This window comes from Sapajus apella, unplaced genomic scaffold, assembly GCF_009761245.1.
Source record: "Sapajus apella isolate SASKATOON/1434 unplaced genomic scaffold, GSC_monkey_1.0 scaffold27, whole genome shotgun sequence".
NCBI classification, from domain to species: Eukaryota; Metazoa; Chordata; class Mammalia; order Primates; family Cebidae; genus Sapajus; species Sapajus apella.
The window spans coordinates 25546483-25561475 of record NW_022436967.1 but is presented as its reverse complement, the minus strand read 5'-3'; the positions used below and the strand labels follow the sequence as shown (position 1 = coordinate 25561475).

At 43.2% G+C, this 14993-nt stretch overlaps 1 protein-coding gene across 1 annotated transcript in view; it reads left to right on the top strand.

Annotated features, from left to right (window-relative positions):
* Positions 1–2923: 2923 nt before the first annotated feature.
* Positions 2924–14993, top strand: part of ANK2 (ankyrin 2) — a 675434-nt gene continuing 663364 nt past the window's right edge. Inside the window, exon 1 of the mRNA XM_032292557.1 lies at positions 2924–3131. Coding sequence (XP_032148448.1) covers positions 3060–3131 — 72 coding nt within the window. The 5' untranslated portion in view covers positions 2924–3059. The remainder of the gene's footprint in view (positions 3132–14993) is intronic.

Below are 14993 nucleotides of genomic sequence, written 5' to 3'. Positions count from 1 at the left end.
GAGTGCCACTATGTTGGCCGGGCTGGTCTTGAACTGCTGACATCAAATGATCCACCTGCCTTGGCCTCTCAAAGCGCTGGGATTACAGATATGAGCCACCACACCCAGCCTATGTGAATTTTTAAAAAATTAACAAGAATTATGACAAGGATATTGCTGAAGAAAAAGAAAGTAAGGTTTTTAAGGTATTCAGGAAATGCAAATGTGTGCAACAAAAAGAAATTGGGGTGGTCTAGTATGATTTTCAAAGCGGTTGGAATTTTTAGGGGAGGAGTCTAGGGGTAGCAGTTACAAGCAAAGATGAAGCCCATCCCAGGGTCTGAGCGAGAAGGAGAGCTGTCGGAAGATAAACAGCCACCACCCAAGAGGACTACAGAGACCATGACAGTAGTCTCCATTTTGCATAGTTTCCTGGTAAACCCAAATGGTGCCTTTCCTGGAGCACTCTTTACTGTTGTGGAAAGTGACAAGCGAGATTGAGAAGACGGGAGAGTTGCAATGGAGATACTCACTTGGGAGTTATTAGAATAGAGATCCTATATAAAGACATGGAATTGTATGAGATTGAAATACTTTGAGATTGAGAAGAGCATGGGGACTAGTTCTGACCCTTTTGATATTCCAAAGTTTAGAAGTCTAGAAGATAAGAAAGAGTCAGTAAAAGATGGGTGAAGAAGATGAGGAAGCAACCAGAGAGGTAAGAAGACAATTGAGAATGGTGTCTCAAGTCAATGATGGAAGCCGTTTTTCTAAAATGAATGAGTGATTTTTTTTTCTTTTCTGAGACAGGATCTCATTTTGTTACCCAGGCTGGAGTGCAGTGGCACAATCATGGCTCATTGCAACCTCAAATTCCTGAGCTTAAGTGATCCTCCCACCGCAGCCTCTGGAGTAGCTAGGACTATAGGCATACACCACCACACCCTGCTTATTTAATTTTTTCTTTCTGTGTAAAGACTGGGTCTCACTATGTTGCCCAGCTGGTCTTGAACTCCTGGGCTCATGTGATCCTCCAACCCAGGCTCTCAAAGTGCTGGGATTACAGTGCTGGGATTACTATACCAGGCCTAGCCTTGCCGCGCCTCGCCTCTCCTCCCCTCCCCTCTCCTTCCCTCCCTTCTCTTCTCTTCTCTTTCTCTCCTCTTCCCTTCTGTTCTTTCTCTTTCTCTTTTCTTTCTTTCTTTTCTTTTTTTAAACATTTGGAGGTCAAGCCAAAGGAGGATTGAGAATTGATCATTAAATTTAGCCGTGTGGAGGGCATTGGGAACCTTGCCAGAAGAAAGCTTGCTGATATAGGTGAAAGAAAGCCTGAATAGACTATGTTCAATAGAGAATGTAAGGAGAAGAATAGGAAATATTGAAACTTTGTAAAGGCTCTTGCTGAAAAGAGATGTACAGAACTGGAACACTAGCTGAGGGAAAGGAGGCTGAGGTAAAGTAAAGTTTTGCTGTGTTTTGTTTTTGAAGGTAGGCGTATATTTCTATGGAAATCCGTAAGAAAGGGAAACTGATGATGCATGAGAAAGGGAACAACCTCAGGAAGGTCATTCTATCTGCAAAAAACTGTGTGGTGGCTTACGCCTGTAATCCCAGCACTTTGGGAGGCTGAGGCGAGCGATCACCTGAGGTCGGGAGTTCGAGACCAGCCTGACCAACATGGTGAAACCCCGTCTCTACTAAAAATACAAAATTAGCCGGGCGTGGTGGCACATGCCTGTAATCCCAGCTACTCGGGAGGCTGAGGCAGGAGAATCGCTTGAACCCGGGAGGCAGAGGTTGCGGTGAGCAGATATCACCCACTGCCCTCCAGCCTGGGCAATAAGAGCGAAACTCCGTGTGTGGGGGTCTATATATATATATATAGACCATAAGCCACCTCAATGGGACAGCTGAGCCAACGAAGAAAGACAGCAATCAGATTTGGAAGGTGTTTTGCAAATCCATGCAAGCTCTATACCCCTGGGAAACAGTGAGACAAACAAGGTTGGCCCCTGTGCGGGATTTATGACTCCTGCCACAAGCCCTTGCTCAAAGGTCTGCAAAACCCGGTCCGCCTTTTAAGTTGTTCACAGAGCTACAAAAGAGGTGCTCTCTGCCTTGGTGAGGAATGGGGCCAAGTCCCTACGCTGGACGGTAGCTGCAAGATGCTTTCTCATAGTGAAGAAGGTGGATAGATCCAACCTCCCGAGAGAGGGGGAAACGCCCAAAGCGTGAAGGACACACCGCTTGGGGGACTTCATCCACCAGCCCGCATCTGACGGGGGGTTGAGTTCCCCGTGACATTTCACACCACGTTCACACCGCAAATTAATTCCCCCGTATCAATAGGGAGTACTTGGCAGAACAAAGAATGCGTGCGCGTGGAGGCTAGAGGTGGGTGGGTGGGTGCCAGCACAACGCCAAGGGGAGAGTGAGTGCGGAGAGGAAACGTGTGTATGGCATGAATGGAAAGAGCCGAGTGAGTGTGGAGGTGGGCAGGGAAGAGCTGGACGCGCCCCAGCAGCCGGGGGCCTCCCGAGGGAACGTCCGCCAGTGATGCAGGAGCGCCCGCGGAGGAGCCTCCTTCTCCCCACCCACCTCCCGAACTCCGGCAGTCAGTGGTGCATATAGACATATTTCTGGGAGCTGTCCATGAGCTCATCGCTCTCCCGGCGAGAGCGGCGGCGGCGAGGGAAGCAGCCGCCTTTCTCCCGGCGCCGCAGCTAGAATAAGCCCGGCCGCTCGCAGTTCGACCACTCGCGCGGGGCGCGGCGCTGGGAAGAGGCAGCCTCCGCCCCCGCCCCGCGGCCAAGGTCGCGTCCGACCCCGGCACTCCGCGGCCCCGAGTCCGCCGGCCGGGATGTAGGTGGCGCGGGAAGGGACTCCGGGCGGGCGAGCGGAGGGCACAGCCGCCCCTTCCACTCCGCGGCTCAGGAGCCGGGGCGGGTCCGCAGGGCGCGGCGGCTGCGGACACTCCGGGCTGGTCGCGGGGCGCGGGCCGCAGGCCCGACGCTGAGGAGACTGAAGAGACGCGGGGGACCCAGGCGTGACAGGAGGAAGAAACCCGGAGCCGCAGGAAGATGGCTTCTCCCACCTCCCCGGCCCCGGAAGGCGGGGCCTCCACCCCGCCGAACCCGCCGCGGATTCGTCAGGTGGGTGCACAAAGTGCGGGAGGGGCGCCGGCACCCCATTGTCCTCGCGCCCCCAAGGGCGGGGACGTCGCCCCCAATGCAGAGGCTCTCCAAGGAGCGGGGCCCAAGCGAGCCGACTTGGCTACATCGCCCGGCCCAGGACCATTCTCGAAACCTCTTTTCTCAGTCTCACTTCACACACAGACCCACACGCAGACAGCCCTAGAAAAATACTCCTTCCAAAACCAGACGTGTAACTTCTGAGCGCACACACTCACACTCACCCGGCAAACTCATCGCTCCCACCCCGCACAGAGGCACACACCCAGCTGTCACATGACCCACTGCAGAGCTATACCGTTAGAAGAAACTGGGGTGCCCCTAAGGAGAATGGTACCCCAGACTCAAACTCCCTGAGGACCTTGAGAAGGATTGATTGCTGGAAGCATTTACTTCCACCCACAGTAGAGCAGAAACCTCGTCTAGAGGTTACTCACCATTTCTCAACTTTCGGGTAGAGCTACACCCAGCAACTGCAGCCCTGTATCCTGCATTAGCCATGTAGTACAGAAAACATGTGTTCCTGGTGTCTCCACGTCTATAGAGACACAAACAGCTTCCCCCAGCACTGCAAGGAGGAATGCACGTTTCTTTGACTGTTTGAATAAGCCTGTTTTCTGTTTATATGGTAATATTAAAACAAGGGAGTACTCCATCTGGTTGTGATTTGTGATTTGGTATCTAGATTTTTTTTTCTCCTGCTACCAATGCCAGGAACTATATAGCATTAGCACTTTAGGTTATCACAGCAGTAGCGATTGTGCACTTGCTGTGTTCAGGGTAGTGCATGAGTGTGAGAAGATGATCCATTGACTGCAAATAGGAAACCTCTTTACCAAAGAGAATTGGATTCCTATTTAGAAATAGGGTTAAAATTGGTTGATGAATACTATCTGTGCAGAAAAATAATGCCCAACAGAATGCTCTTTCTCCCTGGCAGTGTGGAAATTTTTAAAAATAAAAGAGACTCCAGAATTTATAAAAAAACATGACAGTAAAATCAATTGATGCCTAACAAAGTCACGTTTGAATTTTAATATGTGTAGGTAGTGTTATATTAGGGACAACCTTTGTTTATGGGTGTTTTGTAATACAATGACTAAAAAGTAGTGTGTACAATCTTTGTGGCAATCTGCGTCCCAAAGAAATTGTTAGGGTTTTAAATCCTTATAGAATCTAGGACTCTAATTTTATGACAGTGCATTGTTAATTGCACTTGGAGGTGTTCTTTTTTATTTTATTTTATTTTGTGGAAGAATTGTGGTAGCAGATATCATTAAATCTGTTTTTGTGATACACATTCAAGAACGAAGGTGAAAGTATTGTTATTTACAATATAAGAGAAATCATTTTAAGCAAAAAATTATTTTTATATTTGGCTAAATATATACATACATACACTTGTAAATAAACACTGAGGAAGTAAAATTTGTTAATTTATTAATAAATAGAATATGTGCACTCAAAAATTCCTGTAAAATCTTATTCTATAAAGCACTTTTATTGATCTAGCAAATAGTATGTATGACAATAGTTATAGAAAAAATATGCATGGAAAGTCATTGTTATTTTGCAGGCTAGACACTGTTTAGAGAAACTCATAATTAAAAGCTGTGTAAAATGACATAGTGCTGCAACATTCAAGTTATTGACTAATATCCTCTGTTCAGGCTTTCATTTATGTGACCTTACAGTAGCACTGTTTTAGTGATTGGTGCATTAATTTGCATAGGATGTAGAAATAGGTTACTGGAATTATTGGTCCTTCTAGTCTACCTGATTCATCCAGTCAGGTGGAAACAGAAGTACTGACAACCTCTGGCTGCAGAATCACCATTTGCTTGAAAGTGATTTTGAGCAAATTAGACATAGAAAAACAGAAGGGATAACTGTGTTGTTCTACTAGGTGGTGAAATGTTTTAGGCCCCATTCACATTGTATTTTAACTGTGTCACTGTTTCTTGGACATGTTTTTCCGTGTTCATTAATAATTCTTTTTCAAATCAATTCTGGATTAAATTGGAATTAAATTGGAATTGCTTTACTCTTTCTGAACCATGTAAAAATTCGGAAAAAGCATAATTTTAAAAAGCACAGAAGTCCAAGGGAGTAAAAGATTTTAATGTGGATTTTAGCAACAAATCTACTGGTCATACTATTAATTACATAATGGAAATTTAGAAATTAAAATATTTTAGAAAAGCTTTTGGTGAATATAAACATAACTGGCAAATTACTAAATTTAACTACTAATTTCAATGAAAATAACCTGTGTGGGGATTCATTTATTCAACAAACATTTATTCAGCATAAAGTAATGTTTTGTGCTCTAAAGATAAAGAAATGAAAAGGACAAAAAACCCTACCCTTACAGTTGTAGGTATTTGAAGCATCAAACTATTTAAAATTTGAATTACTTATAAGGTCTTTTCCACATTATTTAGACAAAACAGTTATTTATCAGCTTTTTGTTTTAATCATTCCTCTAATATTAAGCCTAAATAATATCTAGTTTGTATGTACCTAAAATGTCACTGTGTGATTGATGTTTGCATTTATTTGCTATATTTCTGTTCTCATTTAATGATTTCATATGTTATTAGAATTACGTATCATAAACGATGTGTGTTATTTCTTACAATTTGATATTTTGAACAAAATTTTTTTAAAGCTTTTGGAAAATGCTAATGTAGCATGAAATATCTAAAGTGGGCCAGTACCTTCACACAGTGTTTTCAAAAGTGAGAAGGACAAGGACAAATGACCTTTAAATTCATTCTGTTAAAGGAGAGAAAACTTTATCAGTGCGCCATGTTTTCAGGCTTCTCAGGCTTTAGGTATTTCCTTTTTTTCTTCTTCTTTTTGTAAGAAAAGGGGTATCTTTATTTTATATCCAGGATAAAAAGTTACAGAAGTTTCACCTACTTTTTCCAACTTGTAAGTCAAATTAGTTATTAAAATAGAGATTTCATGAACATCAGCCCATGTTTATTCTTCATTCATTTTCTAACTTTGTAAAAGAAAAGATTAAGAAATGGTAGTTTTGCAACTTAAGTTTTAAATAGTTTGTCCGTATATGTCATATACATCAAAGGATCCATATGACTCCTATGGCCATTTCCAGAGAATTTAAATCAAAGCTAAATGAATACTTACTGAGATTGTGAAGTAGAAGATATATTGTAGGCTGGGCATGGTGGCTCATGCCTGTAATCCCAGCACTTGGGAGGCTGAGGTGGGCGGATCACCTGAGATCAGGAGTTCCAGACCAGTCTGGCCAACATGATGAAACCCCACCTCAACTAAAAATACAAAAAGTAGCTGGGCATGATGGCGGGTGCCTGTAATCCCAGATACTCAGGAGGCTGAGGCAGGAGACTGACTTGAACCCAGGAGGCAGAGGTTGCAGTGAGCCGAGATCGCGCCATTATCGTGGGACTGATTCCTGTGAGACTTGGAAGAGCTGTAAAACAGTCTGTCATTGGTGCCAGAAAACTTCACTGTCATTCTCTTGTTTCTTCATCAGTCCTTACCCGTGGTCTTTGGGTAACGGTGTCATTTCATTTATGGCAGCAAATTAGTTTTCCTTCTTTGTTTGCTGTGGAAATGTTGAGACATCCCATGTGGTAATATTGAAATATTTACAATGAGCCAGGCATAGTGCTGAGTGAGGCATAGTTTTCACAACAATCCTGTGAAGGAGATGTTATTCCCATTTTCTAGATGAGAAACCATGCGTTTAGAGAAACTAAGCTACATACCCAAGTTCATGGTTAGTTAATTTGGAACTCAGTGATTTAAAATATGGTCTTAATGATGCCTTACTTTGCAATCACTGTTATTTACTGTCTTCCTCTTCTAATTTTCAGGCATTGTGACTATTAAAGGAGCTCCTCTGTTACTCCTAGTTATCTATAATTATTCTCATGGAGCTCTGCTTTGAATTACTTATATTTAACTATAGTATTTACAGTAGAGTTGAAGTGATTTTCATTACTCAAATCCATCAGGAGAATAGCTTGAGTTGGGCGTGGTGGCTCACGCCTGTAACCCCAGCACTTTGGGAGGCGGAGGTGGGTGGATCACTTGAGGTTAGGAGTTTGAGACTAGCCTGGCCAACATGATGAAACCCCATCTCTACTATGAATGCAAAAAATTTAGCTGAGGCCGGGCGCAGTGGCTCACGCCTATAATCCTAGCACTTTGGGAGGCCGAGGCGGGTGGATCACAAGGTCAAGAGATCGAGACCATCCTGGCCAACAGATCGAGACCATCCTGGTCAACAAGGTGAAACCCCGTCTCTACTAAAAAAATACAAAAATTAGCTGGGCATGGTGGCGTGTGCCTGTAATCCCAGCTACTCAGGAGGCTGAGGCAGGAGAACTGCTTGAACCCAGGAGGCAGAGGTTGCGGTGAGCCGAGATCGCGCCATTGCACTCCAGCCTGGGTAACAAGAGCGAAACTCTGTCTCAAACAAAACAAAACAAAACAAAACAAAACAAAACAAAACAAAACACAAAAACAGGTACCTCTAAGTTCTTGCATTTATAAACATTTTGTTCCTTTTTATTGCTTAGTAGTATTTTATCATATAGGTGCACCACTGTACCAGATGAAGGACATTTGGGTTGTTTCCAGGTTGGGGCAGTGATGAATGAAGTTGCTGTTAAACATTTATATGGGTTTTTTGTGTGAACCATGTTTTTATTTTTATTTCTCTTGGGTGTACACCTAGGAGTATAATTACTGGGTCATATAGTAAGTATATGTTTAACTTAATAAGAAACTGTCAAACTATTTTCCAATGTGACTGTGTTGCTTTTACCTTCCTTCCAACAATGAATTAGAGTTCTCATTGCTCTGCATCCTTGCCAACATTTGATGTTGGCATTTTTTTTGTTTGTTTTAGTCATTTTAATAGGGGTGTAGAGATAATTCTTTGTGGTTTTAATTTGTATTTCCCTAATGACTAATGATGTTGAACGTTTTACATGTGCTTATTTGACATCCTTATATTTTATTTTATGTATTTATTTATTTACTTACTTATTTTTTTACTTTGAGACAGAGTCTCACTCTGTCACCCAGGCTGGAGTGCAGTGGCACAATCTTGGCTCACTGCAACCTCTGCTTTTTGGGTTCAAGCAATTATCCTGCCTTCCAGGTAGCTGGGATTACAGATATGTGCCACCACGCCCAGCTAATTTTGTATTTTTAGTAGAGATGAGGTTTCACCATGTTGGTCAGGCTGGTCTTGAACTCCTGACCTCAGGTGATCTGCCTGCCTCAGACTCCCAAAATGCTAGGATTATAGGCGTGAGCCACTGCGCCTGGCTGAAAAGATTATGCCTTATCTATTAAATTGCCTTTTTATCTTTGTCAAAATTCAGTTGACATATTGACATGAGTCCCTGTCTGGACTTTCTCTTCTGGGTTTCAATATTTTTAATTTTTCAGATTTTTTTTTTTTTTTTTTTTTTTTTGAGACGGAGTTTCACTTATGTTACCCAGGCTGGAGTGCAATGGCGCCATCTCGGCTCACCGCAACCTCCGCCTCCTGGGTTCAGGCAATTCTCCTGCCTCAACCTCCTGAGTAGCTGTGATTACAGGCACGTGCCACCATGCCCAGCTAATTTTTTGTATTTTTAGTAGAGACGGGGTTTCACCCTGTTGACCAGGATGGTCTCGATCTCTTGACCTCGTGATCCACCCGCCTCGGCCTCTCAAAGTGCTGGGATTACAGGCTTGAGCCACCGTGCCCGGCCCAATTTTTCAGATTTTTTGTATGTATTATATAGACTTAGAAAATCTTAAGAGCATTAATATACAATTTATCTTGGCTTTAAAATTTTTTATGTTGTTGTTTTTGAGATAGAGTCTCTCTGTTGCCCAGGCTGGAGGGCAGTGGTTTGAGCTCGGCTCACTGCCATCTCCGCCTCCTGGGCTCAAGCACTCCTCCTGCCTCAGCCTCCCAAGTAGCTGGGACCAGCATGCACCACTATGCTTGGCTAATTTTTGTATTTTCAGTAGAGATTGGGTTTTGCCATGTTGGCCAGGCTGGTGTCAAACTCCTCACCTTGAGCAGTCCACCCACCTTGGCCTCCCAAAGTGCTGGGATTACAGGCATGAGCTACTGCGACTTAAAATACTCTTTATACAATTTCCCATCTAAACATCATATGAATCTACAAGACAAGTACTCATTTCTGGAAGGAAGCCTATTTATAAAAGTGAAATGCAGCCAATAAAACCATATTGGCCAGGCATGGTGGCTCAAGCCTATAATCTCAGCACTTCAGGAAGCCTAGGCGAGCGGATACTAAGATCAGGAGTTCAAGACCAGCCTGGCAAACGTGGTGAAACCACATCTCTACCAAAAATACAAAAAATTAGCCAGACGTGGTGGTGGGCGCCTGTAGTCCCAGCTACTCGGGAGGCTGAGGCAAGAGAATCACTTGAACCTGGGAAGCAGAGGTTGCAGTGAGCCCAGATTGTGCCACTGCACTCCAGGTGGGCAACAAGAGTGAAACTGTCTGAAAAAAGAAAACCCATATCAAAAAATCAAATGGAAAAAAGACACAGTAATACGTGACATCTTCTTACGCCCTACTTGATGAATACAGAGAGTTCCCAGAGGCTTTAAAAAAAATTTTTTTTTTTTGAGACTGAGTCTTGTTCTGTCGCCCAGGCTGGAGTGCAGCGGCACAATCTCAGCTCACTGCAACCTCCGCCTCCTGGGTTCAAGCAATTCTCCTGCCTCAGCCTCCCTAGTAGAAAAAAACAATTTCTAAATCAGCTTTGTTGAATATGAGCAATAAGACAAGAAATAAATAGGGAGTTTAAGCTTCATTCACTACAAAGTTTGGAGAAGTTTAGCATTTTATGTTTTTATACGGGCAGATTATGGTATATTAAGGAGCTAATTATCTATTTCTAGTGACATATGTAGCCTTGAGTTTACTAGCCTATAAACTTAGTTTTTATTGCAAGGATATATAAATAGTTTCAGTTATCTATTGATCCATTATAAATCCCGTCAAACATAGTGGCTTCAAGCAACAATAATCATGGGTGTTGCTCATTAATCTGCAATTAGCCAGGACTTGTTGAGTATCTGAGGAATCAACTGGGGTGACTAGAAGGCTGGAGGTGACTCCATGGCTGGGGCATGAATCATCTAAGATTTGCTCGGTCACACATCTGGTGACCAGTGCTACCTGAGGGTATTGGCTAGAACACCTATGTAAGTTTTTTCTGTGTGGATCTTGGCTTCCTTGCAGCATGGTGATTGGGTTCCAACAGTAAAAGTCCCAGGAAGTTGTGGCAGAAGTAAAAGGCATCTTTTTTTTTTTTTTTTTTTTTTTTTTTTTTGAGATGGAGTCTCCCTCTGTTTCCCAGGCTGGAGTGCAATGGTGCGATCTGGGCTCACTGCAACCTCTGCCTCCCGGGTTCAAGAGACTCTCCTGCCTCAGCCTCCCAAGTAGCTGGGACTATAGGTGCATGCTACAACACCAGGCTAATTTTTTGTATTTTAGTAGAGACAGAGTTTCATCGTGTTAGCCAGGATGGTTTCCAACTTCTAATTTTAATTTTTCTTTTTTTGAGACGGAGTCTCACTCTGTCACCCAGGCTGGTGTGCAGTGGCGAGATCTTGGCTCACTGCAACCTCCACCACCTAGGTTCAAGCGATTATCCTGCCTCAGCCTCCCAAGTAGGTGGGATTATAGGCACATGGCAACCATGCCCGCCTAATATTTTGTATTTTTAGTGGAGACGGGGTTTTCACCATGTTAGCCAGGATAGTCTGGATCTCTTGGCCTCATGATCCGCCCACCTCGGCCTCCCAAAGTGCTGGGATTACAGGCATGAGCCACCATGCCGGATGTAAAAGGCATCTTTAAGACCTAGACTTAGAAATCACAAGTTTCTTTTGCTATGCTCTTGGTGAGGCAGCCTTAGAGCTTCACCTAGATTCAGTGGGAAGATACATACATCCCACAATTCCACAGGAGGGATGCATATTAACATCGCATTGTAAAAATAGAATGTGGGAGGGATATTGGCCACCTTTGAAAATATGATCTACCACAGAGTGAGAACTAGGTTAACACAAATAAACTGGTATCAAACAAGACTCAGCACATTATTTTTGTCATTGGATCAGGAGATAACACAGATGTTATAAGAACTAGTTATGGCTGGTTGTGGTGGCTCACGCCCGTAATCCCAGCACTTTGGGAGGCTGAGGCGGGTGGATCATGAAGTCAGGAGATCAAGACCATCCTGGCTAACATGGTGAAACTCTGTCTCTACTAAAAATGCAAAAAAATTAGCTGGGTGTGGTGGTGCATGCCTGTAGTCCCAACTGCTTGGGAGGCTGAGGCAGGAGAATCACTTGAACCCAGGAGGTGGAGGTTGCATTGAGCCGAGGTCAATGCCACTGCACTCCAGCCTGGGTGACAGTGAGACTCCATCTCAAAAAAAGAAAAAAAAAAAAAAGAACTAGTTACAGGCCAGTTGTGGTGGCTCATGCCTATAATCCCAGCACTTTTGGAGGCCAAGGCAGGCGGATTGCAAGATCAGGAGTTTGAGAATAGCCTGACCAATATGGTGAAACCTCGTCTCTACTAAAAATACAAAAATTAGCCAGGCATGGTGGTGGGTGCCTGTAGTCCCAGCTACTCGGGAGGCTGAGGCAGGAGAATCGCTTAAACCTGGGAGGTGGAGGTTGCAGTGAGCAGAGATCAGGCCACTGCACTCCAGCCTGGGCAACAGAGTAAGACTCCCATCACAAGATAGACAGGTAGATAGATAGATAATAAAATGCACAAAATGCATTTTGCTCAATACCTGGCAATTGATTAATACTAAATAATTTTAGCTATTGTTAAATGATAAATGCATAATAAATGTCAGCCTCTTCTTTTCCCCAAGGACAACACTACAAGGAAGGATAGCCATTTGCCTGAGGATTAGACACAGAAGTCAGATATCAGGCTTGTACAGCTCCCCTAGTTGCTATCCAAGTAACTCTGAGTAAATTATATAATCTTGCTATACTTTAGTTTTATAATCTATTAAATGACAGTAACCATAATTTTATCTCATAGGTCCATTATTATTTTCTCTTTCATTTTTATATAGAGAGACAGGGTCTTGCTATGTTGACCAGGCTAGTCTCGAACTCCTGTCCTCAAGCAGTCCTCCCACCTCGGACGCCCAAAGTGCTGGGATTACAGGTGTAAATCACCGCACCGGGCCTTACTGATCCATTATTAATCTCTACTCATATAATGTTAGTGTAAGTGCTTTCTAAATAATCAAATATTATAGGTGTATATGCTATTGTGAAAAAAATATGTAATTTTTATTTCAATTGTTTATATTGTAAGCTCCTTGATAAAACTATTAGTATAAGACTAAATGTCACTTATTCTAATAGTTTTTTGATAGAGGTGGGGTCTCACTATATAGCCCAGGCTGGAGTGCAGTGATGATTTATAGGCATAATCATAGTATACCATAGCCTTGAACTCCTGGGCTCAAGCGATCCTCTTGCCCCAGCCTCCTGAGTAAATAGTACTATAGGCTGACAGCACTGCACCTGGCCTCTAATAATCTGTAAACATGATTTTATTGTACTTTTTTTTTTACATTGAAGAAGTTATGCAAGAATGTAGTAATGTCACATATTTATAGATGGATATATAGGAAAAATAAACCTTACTCCAAAACAAAATGCTGCAATCCCTCCTCTCCCCCTTTGGTTTGCATAAATGGGAGCCTACTATCCACAGTGCTTTACATCATGGTTTTTTAATAATAATTTATTTTGGTAGGCCAGATATGGTGGCTCATGCCTGTAATCGCAGCCCTTTTGGAGGCAGAGGCGTGTGGATCATCTGAGGTTAGGAGTTTGAAACCAGCCTGGCCAACATGGTGAAACCCCGTCACTATTAAAAATACCAAAATTAGCTGGGCTTGGTGGTGTGTGCCTGTAATCCCAGCTACTCAGGAGGCTGAGGCAGGAGAATCGCTTGAACCCAGCAGGCGGAGGTTGCAATGAGCCAAGATTGCTCCACTGCACTCCAGCCTTGGTGACAGAGTGAGACTCCATCTCAAAATAATAATAATAATATATGTTTAAACTCTGGACAAATCACTTCATGCCATGCCCCTTTGGAATCTCTCTGTCTTCCAACCAGTTGCCTCCATTAAGTCCCTTCTAAATAGAAATTCTGAAACTGGGCCGGGCTTGGTGGCTCATGCCTGTAATCCCAGCACTTTGGAAGGCCGCAGTAGGTGGATCACAAGGTCAGGAGTTCAAGACCAGCCTGGCCAATATGGCAAAACCCCATCTCTAGTTAAAAATACAAAAATTAGTTGGAGGCCGGGCGCGGTGGCTCAAGCCTGTAATCCCAGCACTTTGGGAGGCCGAGGCGGGTGGATCACGAGGTCAAGAGATCGAGACCATCCTGGTCAACACGGTGAAACCCCGTCTCTACTAAAAATACAAAAAATTAGCTGGGCATGGTGGTGCGTGCCTGTAATCCCAGCTACTCAGGAGGCTGAGGCAGGAGAATTGCCTGAACCTAGGAGGCGGAGGTTGCGGTGAGCCGAGATCGCGCCATTGCACTCCAGCCTGGGTAACAAGAGTGAAACCCCGTCCCAAAAAAAAAAAAAAAAAAAAAAAATTAGTTGGGCGTGGTGGCGGGTGCCTGTAGTCCCAGCTACTCAGGAGGCTGAGGTAGATGAATCGCTTGAACCCAGGAGGTGGAGGTTGCAGTGAGCCTAGATTGCACCACTGAACTCCAGTCTGGGCAGAGTGAGATTCCATCTCAAAAACAAAAAACAAACAAAAAAAAAACAAAGAAATTCTGGAACTGTCATGCACGTGGGCTTTTTAATTGAAGGAATAATTTATTTCAAAGGCTGAACAGTAATAGATTTAGAATCATAGTTCTGTTAAGATACTTTGTGTGAAAGTAATTTTTAGAACACTCAGAAAAAAATGAATATTATGATGGATATTGCTTAACTGGTTTGGCTCATCTGCACCAGAATCTTGACTAATATCCAGATATTAGGCCAGGTATTTTTGATGACAATACTTGGAAGAGGTTCTTTAATTTAGGACTTTATGAAAGTAATAATGGAATTTGTAGGAAATAACATTCAAGGAATTCAAAGAATTTAAACAGACCTCTGCAATTATTAATACTATCTCCTGGGGTTTGATATTATTAATACTATTACCTGGGGTTTTGATATGCAACTCTGTGCCTCTTCACTAGGAAGTCTCAGTCCTGTCTGGATTGGATTTTCTTTCTTCCAGATGTAGTCTGATCACATTCTGAATTCCATATTGTTCTTTTTCTGCGGTGTCTATGCTGAGGTTGCTAACAACCTTGTTTTAAGGCCATTGTCAGTATTTGTACATTAATATTACTTGCTACTAATGTGATTACATTTAACTTAAAGTACTAAGTTTGTTCATCTAATTTTGGGGGTGTTTTGATTCTCTCACTTTACAGTGTAAAACTTCCACAATTACATACCAGTTAGCCTGATAAAAATGTCTCTCTAGCCAGTGTCTTCTGTCTTGAATATGTGTATTTGGCCATGATCGTTGCTTAGTGAGCTGTGGGTGATGGGAAGGATATTTTAAGTTACAGCTTCACAGGTCATTTCTTGATTAGAGTTTAGGCTGAAAACAGAACCCTTTGAGCCAAAGATCTGCACTTCTGTATCACACACGACAGAAACAGATCCCTTGAAGATGTGCCCAAATTTAGAAAATTGGAGACGGAAGAGCAGCCCAAC